This window comes from Scleropages formosus, chromosome 20 (genome assembly GCF_900964775.1).
Source record: "Scleropages formosus chromosome 20, fSclFor1.1, whole genome shotgun sequence".
NCBI lineage: Eukaryota > Metazoa > Chordata > Actinopteri > Osteoglossiformes > Osteoglossidae > Scleropages > Scleropages formosus.
In genome coordinates, this window is record NC_041825.1 from 22,442,263 (window position 1) to 22,450,636 (window position 8,374).

The 8,374-nt window shown below is 45.7% G+C and overlaps 2 protein-coding genes across 2 annotated transcripts; both read left to right on the forward strand.

The window, feature by feature from the left end:
* LOC108940000 (retinal cone rhodopsin-sensitive cGMP 3',5'-cyclic phosphodiesterase subunit gamma) lies at nt 1-574 on the forward strand. The gene is made up of 3 exons (XM_018761733.1): nt 1-146; nt 349-389; nt 498-574. The coding sequence occupies exons 1-3, from the start codon at nt 1-3 to the stop codon at nt 572-574; spliced, it is 264 nt and encodes an 87-aa protein (XP_018617249.1).
* Nucleotides 575-3,490: 2,916 nt separating this feature from the next.
* On the forward strand, nt 3,491-7,327 carry LOC108939890 (G-protein coupled receptor family C group 5 member D-like). The gene is made up of 3 exons (XM_018761544.2): nt 3,491-4,772; nt 5,288-5,343; nt 7,229-7,327. Exons 1-3 carry the CDS (start codon nt 3,491-3,493, stop codon nt 7,325-7,327), a joined length of 1,437 nt encoding a protein of 478 aa, XP_018617060.2.
* The last annotated feature ends 1,047 nt before the right edge of the window (nt 7,328-8,374 follow it).

An 8,374-nucleotide genomic window follows, 5' to 3' on the forward strand; every position in this document is an offset into this window, starting at 1 on the left:
ATGAACGGAGAAGCCCCCGCAGGAAGCGCCCTGGCTCCCCCAGCCAACGAAGCGGGACCCACCACCCCCAAGAAGGGACCTCCTAAGTTCAAGCAGAGGACGACCCGCACCTTCAAGAGCAAGGCCCCCAAGCCTGGACAGAAAGGGTGAGTACCAAGGAAGCAAAATGTAATTCAAATACATTCAATGACATAATAGTGAAACCTTTTTGACAAATTTCCAAAGCTTTCCTCCGTCTGTAGACTAGACACCCTCTAGTCTACTTGACTACACCTTGACTAGCATCTGTGCATCACAGCGAGCATATTCTGGATTTTAATGCCATTTTCCCTTTCCTTCTACTCTCAGATTTGGTGATGACATCCCAGGAATGGAGGGGCTGGGCACAGGTAAGCTTTACTGAGAGATAGTTACCGTGACTTATTGATGACGGCTGTCATTGTGCGGTGGAACACAGCCAGTGGCAATTTCCCTAACTCTGCATCTTGCTCTTTCAGACATCACCGTCATCTGCCCCTGGGAGGCCTTCGGTGACATGGAGCTCAGCGATCTGGCCAAATTTGGCATTATCTAACACTCCTTCCTATCGTCCCGATCCCTGTGCCCCTTGCTCCCCTCCCCTAGTCAAGCTCTGGACTTCTACTTTTCCATAAGCTCAGTTTGCTTCTCGACACGCTTGCAGCTCAAGGACTGCAGTGGAAACACTTTGCAGAGCGACCGAATATGGAACGTAACTGAACACATAAACTGGGATACCATCACCATGTATAACTACGATATCTTTAAAAACCAAAAAAGCAATTGGATGTAACATAAAATAATTATTGAAAAAAATATCACCGCACTTATCTGGCCTCAATATTAACATGCAAACAAATCTGAACATCAATAATAAAAACTTGTTAATGGCATCCAGGATTTCCTCTTTGCTTCATTCCACGGATAATGAAATGCACAGGGAAATTTGCTTCTCTGTAACCATTTAATGCACTTAATCTAAACAGTAAAAATAGTTTTGACTTGTGACCTGCGCAGCAGCTTATATATACAATAAAGAATTGTGTTATCATGCAAACAATATGGTTTGTTACTTCCTTTTCCACTCTCTCATTTTGCCTAGCTGAATGTGTTTTACATACCACAGTCATAGAGGGTGGGTGAATTTCATGAAAACAATGAAAATACTATTATGGTGAAAATTTCCGTGCTCTGCAAAGAAACACTACATGCACCACATGCAGTAAAAGCAAATCTATATTTATCTACAAAACACTTATTTTATTTTTGTTAAATGTCATTTTATATGATTACTTGTAAATCTCAGTTGCGTGCATATTGTATTTATTCCTCAACTTTTTGAAACCTTGAATAAAACAAAAAAAAAATCTTGATTTAATTGTTTGAGTTTTTTTTTTTTAAGTGAACATACTGGCTTCTCAACGAACAATTAGGACTAGAATTCTGTCTATAAGTCAAAACCCATTTCTTCCACTGTCTCAAAATCAATCAACGCCACATTACAGAGATGCCCTCGTTTGTCCACGGGTGGTGTTCCGTGAGAACCTCAAGTAAAGCCACAGTAAAAAACAGTGTAGCACCTCTATGCATCTGCCCATCAAGACACATCCAGTGCCCAGTTGGTGGTTTGAAGTCTTTCCCAGAAGCATAAGGTACAAAATATGGTATGACATGGACGGAACTCCAATCCATCACAGAGCACATTGGGAAGTAGGTCTGCTTGTCCATTGCCTGTTCTCCCATTTTGCATGTGTGCTTGTAGGTCCTTCCGAAGTGCGTTCACACCGCTCAGGTGTTCGGACCACACCCATCCAGGAGGAGGTGACATCCAGTTCGCCAGATCTCCTCACACCACCCAGGAGGAACTGTAAAAGCAGCCGCCAGACCGTATTTGTGACGTCCTCCTGTCCCTGTCTCTCGCAGCAGACACCGAGGACTCCAGTGGGAACGCTTAAGATTCTAAAAACGCTGTGACCAAAATCAGTAACAATGGAAAGCAAATGATCACTACAACATCAGTGCAACGACGAAACTGCCAGAGCAATAGACCAACGCCGGACCAAAGCAGCATTAAAACCGTCTGAAACACCGGGAAACGGGTAAGTGTCCCCCCGATGGTCTAAGCATCCTTCCCACAAAGCAGGTGTGTGCTTTAGGGTTGGGCCAGGTGGCTAAAGGTTGCTTCATCCATGCTAATACAAAATTAGAACATCAAAGAATCATGGACACTTTTACCTAAAGCAGCTTACAATTATCTACCCATTTATACAGCCGGGGAATTTTACTGGAGCAATTTACGGTAAGTACCTTGCTCGAGGGTACTACTGGTGGAGGTGGGATTCAAACCTGCAACCTTTGGGTCTAAAGCTGACTCTAACGCTATGCTGGCAGCTGTCATACTTTGACCTAAGGTTTTTAGAATGTGAAAGTCACTTTTGCGATCATTTTTATTTTAATAGCCTTTGAGAGCTACCTTAGATATTCCAGCTGTTGTAATGAAATGTACTGGATGCCATTAATCCTTTGTCTGCTTCCTTTGCCTGGTAGTGGAAGTCGATCCCTTCGTAATGCCCTGTGCGTCTGATACAATGTTTAATACGTGTTCGGTGAGCGTAAAACGAAGAGTCGAACAACGTTATTGATTTAACATAATAAACATACTGCGTGTTGCTCTTCAAAGAATAACGAATAAACACATTCGCCGCCGCTCACGCTGCAGAGCAACAGGGAAAACATCCATCATGAGATAAGAATATAAATGTCATCATGGAAACCCGTTCAAAAACAAGGGCACCTTTATGAATTGCAGGAAGCGACGATCGGGTTTCCGGAGCGCTGATAATTGCCCCGGCTCCGCCGCTCCCTCTTTCAATCTCAGTGATCTCTCCTCTCCTCCTCGCTCTCTCCCATTATCGCCGTCGCTGTCGCTGCGGGGCTTTATTCTACTTCATTTCCATCTCTCTGAACGCGTCTAAATCCGGCCCTTTATCCACATGTGCGTGTGCACTTTTTCCTCCTTGGGCGTCCTGCTCGACCAGCTCCTGTCCTTTGCGCACCTCTCCTTCCTACTCCGAATGGAGGGAACAAACATGAACGGTGTTGCGCTTCTGAGAACTGGGCAGGCTGCTATTTACATGAATCTAAATGTACCTCGAATAATACAGACCTTCATTATTTACTGCTGTAGCAGACATCTTCGGACCAAGGTGAACTGCGGTGACGGGTTTGCACTACGAGGCGCTCGCAGTTCTCGACCCGTTATTTTTACCGAGTCATTTTTACTGTGTCACTTCAGAGGAAGTAGCTTGATCAAGGGAGATGCTGCTGGGATTCAAACCCAGGACCTTCGGTGCACTTCGCCCTAAAGTTTACCAACCTTGTCATTTCAGGTAAAAAGGCTAGAGGGAATCCGAAGAGGGAATCTCTCCACACTCAAGCACACAGGAGCGTTCCAAAGAGACGGAGTAGGATGATGGTCTGGACCAGGGTCTCCTTTCCTGTGCTTCTTCGTTCCTCCTTGTCCGTCCTCCTTCTTGAGTACCTCCTGCTGCCTGCCTGGCCCGGTGTTTCCAGTAGCCCTTTGGCCCCCAGCACCAGCTCCGCTCCTCCTGCTCGGAGCACTTTGGATGCTGTACCGACCAGCGATGCCACCTCTGGTAAGAGTTCAGCCCTAAGAGCGACCAGCATCGTGACCATCCCTGCTCTGCGCTCACTCTACAGTCAGGCTGAACCAAAAAGCATGAACTCATTGCTGTCGAACACCACCACGCCCTCTGCTACCACTCGACAGAATCCAGCTCCGGGCTGCCGACCCGGGTTCGATCCAACGTACTCCTACCTGTGCGACACTGCAGTTGTTTGGGGAATCGTTGTGGAATCTTTGGCAACCTTGGGGTTCCTCATCACGGCAGGGTTAGTGGTGGGCGTGGCTGGCTGGACAACGTGTGGATGTCTCTGTGGGGCGACGGCCACTTGCAGAGATGCCGCTCCTCTACTCCTGTTTCTGCTAGGAACGGGAGGGATTTTTGGCCTGAGCTTTGCCTTCATCATCCGACTCACCCCGCAGACCTGCCCCACCCGGGTGTTCCTCTTCGGGGTGCTCTTCTCGCTGTCCTTCTCTGCTCTGCTGTCCCGCTGCCTGGTCCTGCAGGAGCTCCGGGTGTCCAGGGGCTGGGGGGAAGTGGGGCTTACGCTCGCCCTCTCTGCCATTCAGGTGATCATCGCCACGGAGTGGCTCATCACGGTGCTGGTTCAAGACCACCGTCCTTGCTTTTACACACAGGGAGAATTTGTCATGCTCCTCATTTACGTCCTGTGTCTCCTTGCAGTGACGCTAATCATCTCAATACGCTGCTTGTACCGCTCCTGCCACACGTACAGCTACAGTTACACTGGTGGGAGCCACAGGCACGCCAAGGTCCAATACATACTGCTCTGGGTGACTCTAGTTCTTTCGGCATCCATTTGGGTCATTTGGATCACTCTGCTGACCTGGGGAGAGCAGGAAATGGGTCGGCAACCGGTCTGGGATGACCCAGTTCTGAGCGTTGCTCTCGTGTCCAATGGCTGGGTCTTCCTGTTGGGACATGGTGTGGCTCAGGTGGTGTTTCTGTGCCGATCTGAGACAAGAGGGAAGGACATCCCAGAAGCTGCTGATCGACAGATCAGTCCTCGAAGCAGCATCCCTGGGCTGGGATACCCTAAGCTGCAGGGCAACACCTGGGCCCTCCAGAACAAGACTGAGAAAGAAAGAGGTGAGAAAGTGCAAGCAAACACATAGAAACACACGGAAACACACACACACACTTTATGGACAAGGGCCTTAGATTCTGGTAGGATTTAAGAGCTTCTCTGAAGAACCTCATGGTGTCATAGGAACAGGAAACCAACTCTACGCAGTCAAAGACGCGGTCAGATTGGACGGCCACAGTTATAGAGGTGTGTGGCAGCAGAGCCCACTGAGCAGTGGATGGGTCAAGGAAATGGAAAGGAATGACAGCATTAGTGCAATGCTCAGACGGCTTCCACATGTAGTCGCCCATCCCATTTGGGAAGTTAATTACAGATGAAAGATGAAAACGGAGAAAAGTATTTCAGGAGATACCGAACGCATCCTCAACGACACAGTTACCGCACTGACACCCCTTGAACAATTGCAGTAATTTTTCTGAGGGACGCTCAGCAGCCGCAGCAGGCACAGACCCTATGACGTGAGTCGCTCACACTGTGTAAGATGGGATTTTCTCGTTTGTTCTTTGTTGGATTTTAGGAAGACAAAGAGATCAAGTTCTGGAATCTCCGTATGAGTCGGCGTTCACTGTCACAGTGAGTACCGGTGGAAAAGCAGCGAAAAAATACAATATGGGTTATGAAGAAAACTCTATGGAGAATCATTTCATATTTTCAAAGAGTGGAACTTCCACCATATTCCTGGAGTTAACGCTCAGTGTGCTACTGCTTGGTCGTATTAACTACGTTCGTTTTCAGATTGCCCATTTTCAGCTGTAAAGTGGCAAACAAAATTCTCATCAAGGGTTACATTTACATGTACATTTATTCATTTAGCAGACGCTTTTCTTGCAAGCAACGTACATCTCATGCTATGCCAATGTGTGATTCTTAAGTAAAGCTTGTTTCTTTCTACTATATACACCAATGTTCATCACACGAGTAGCTGCATAAAACTCAGAATAGATGACTCCTGATCACCTTCCAACAATTTTTTTTTTTTAAGATACACATACATTTACATGCAATACAGGAGTAGCAGCTGTATAAAGGCTTATCTGGGCATGATCATAAAGTTATGGTGCATGAACATTTATAACATACATGAGCTTGAGAGATCATGGGTAAAGTGAGTCTGGAAAAGGTGAGCTTTCAGACTCCTTTAAAATGCGGACAGAGTTTCAGCAGTTCTGAGTGAGAGGGGAAGGTTGTTCCACTACAACAGAGCCAGAATAGAGAACCACCATGGTTTATCTTTTCTGCGTGGGACCACCAAGGTGGCAGATTTGGAAGAGCAAAGCAGTCTGGTTGGGTTGCAGCAGTTCATCATGTCTTGTTAACAGCAAGGAGTAGTTCTATTGATGCATTTGTAGGCTATAACCAGGGTCTTAAATTTGATCCGGGCAGCTATAGGAAGCCAGTGCAAAGAAACAAGTACTCCAGACGGGATGTCACCATGTCCTGGACAAGTAGTTGGGCAGAGTCAGTTGTGAGGTAAGGACGGATCCTGCGGATATTATGCAGGATGTATCTGCAGGTCTGGGCTGTGGCTTCGATGTGCTGAGAGAAAGATGGACTTGAGTCAATTGCTACTCCCAGACTTTTAGCCGAGGAGATAGACAAAATGAGTGAGTTGTCCTGTTTGATCGATAGATCGTGACAGGAGGACATGTCAGCTGGGTGGTGAAGAATCTCTGTTTTGGAAAGGTTGAATTGAAGGTGATGATCAGACATCCAGGCAGAGAAGTCTGACAGGCAGGCAGCGATGCATGTGAAAATGTCTGATGCTCCAGGTGGAAAGGAGAAGAAGAGCTTGGAATCATCAGTGTAGCAGTGTTATTTGAATCCATGGGAGGTAATGACAGGACCAAGGAAGGAGGTGTAGATCGAGAAGAGCAAAGGACCCAGTACCGAGTCCTGTGGGACACCTGTTGAGAGAGGCAGAGGAGAAGAACGTGAGCTCCGCCAGACCACATGTAGGATCTGTCAGATAGGTTACTGCTTGAATCCACTCCAGTCCTTCATCCACCCCCTGTAAGTAAAAGAGCCAATTTGAAAATGAAACCCGTCAAGAGACCATCGACCTTTTTGATGATTGAAGCCAAATGGCCAGGCTAAACCATTTCATAGTGCCAGTGCTGAACTTCCCACAGAAAATTGCGCAGAAAAATGCCTAGAGCTGGTTGCTAGGACCTGGTGGCACTGATGAATACAGAGCTTTTTCGCTGTATATGTAGCAGGACCTAAAATACCTATTGTGTGTCATCAGCAGTCCTCTCTTGCCCAGCATTTGGTCGTGAGATCATAAATTTTACAGTAAAGTTACTTGTTCTAGAGGTTTCTAAACAGAACTCAGAAATCAGAATTGGGATCCCCAAAAACAACGAATAATGTCAACTCTCAAGCATCTCCTGATATAAACGTATTGCTGTCACAAAACTTCTATTAATTTATGGTGACGATGTGTGTTTCTGTGTTTCAGGACATCGACCCGAACAGAGATTACTCTATTCCCCGGCCTCAGACCACACACGGTTATGAACCCTATGATGAATACTCTATATACAGCATTGCAGAATGACAGAACCCTAGAAGTGTTGTACATTCAGAAGTTTCTCACCTGGAGGGATCGCAAGTGATAAATCGACTAATTTTATGCAGTCCTTCAGATGCATTTTAGTTTAAACAATCAAACATTTATTGGGTGCACATTTCTGCAGAATATGAAGTGAAATAGTTTATTTATTGTGGCTGAGTGTACACAACATCTGACATTACCTGCTGTCCATCACATTGTTCGTTGCCGGTGCTCATGTTGTATATACATGATACTCTAATAACATTCATCTAACAAAATTTGTAATGCTCATGATACTATCTCCTCTTCCCTCCTTTCTGCATTTTTCTTACAAGACTTACCTTTCACCTGTTATTTAACCATACTTTAATATTCTTTTGTTATGTTTCTTGTTTTGATACTCTGTGTCCTCAATATATGAATAAAATATGGGAACCAGAAGTCTTTTTATAACTTCATTTGTCAATAAAGCTTTCCATTATGTCAATCAACACAAGTATAATGATATGGATGACTACTGATTTACACCATCACAGATCATCTGAAACCGCTTGTCCCACACGGGGTCGTGGGGAGCCAGAGCCTAACCCGGCAACAAAGGGCATAAGGCTGGAGGCGGAGGAGACACACCCAGGACAGGACGCCAGTCCATTGCAAGGCACCCCAAGCGGGACTCAAACCCCAGACCCACCGTTGAGCAGGACCTGGTCAAACCACCGCACCACCGCACTCCCCACTACTGATTTACTCATCTGCTAAATTTGTTAAAAGTCAAACATGAAGCTAAAATCAAGTGAACAGTGTAAGACTTATATTGATTCATTCCCTCTTTATTAACTGCTTATCCTTATTGTAGTCTCTGTGTTTTGGTGCCTATCTTGGAAACACAGGGCGTGGAGACAAGGAACTCTCTGGATATGATTTCTGGGCATAACGAAATTTTCATTTGTTTTTTTGACCTTTTGGCACCTTGAAACAGATTAAAACTGTCAACTTTAAAATGACTGAAAATAGAAAACATAATCCCTAGAACCTCTTATTCAAGGCTGA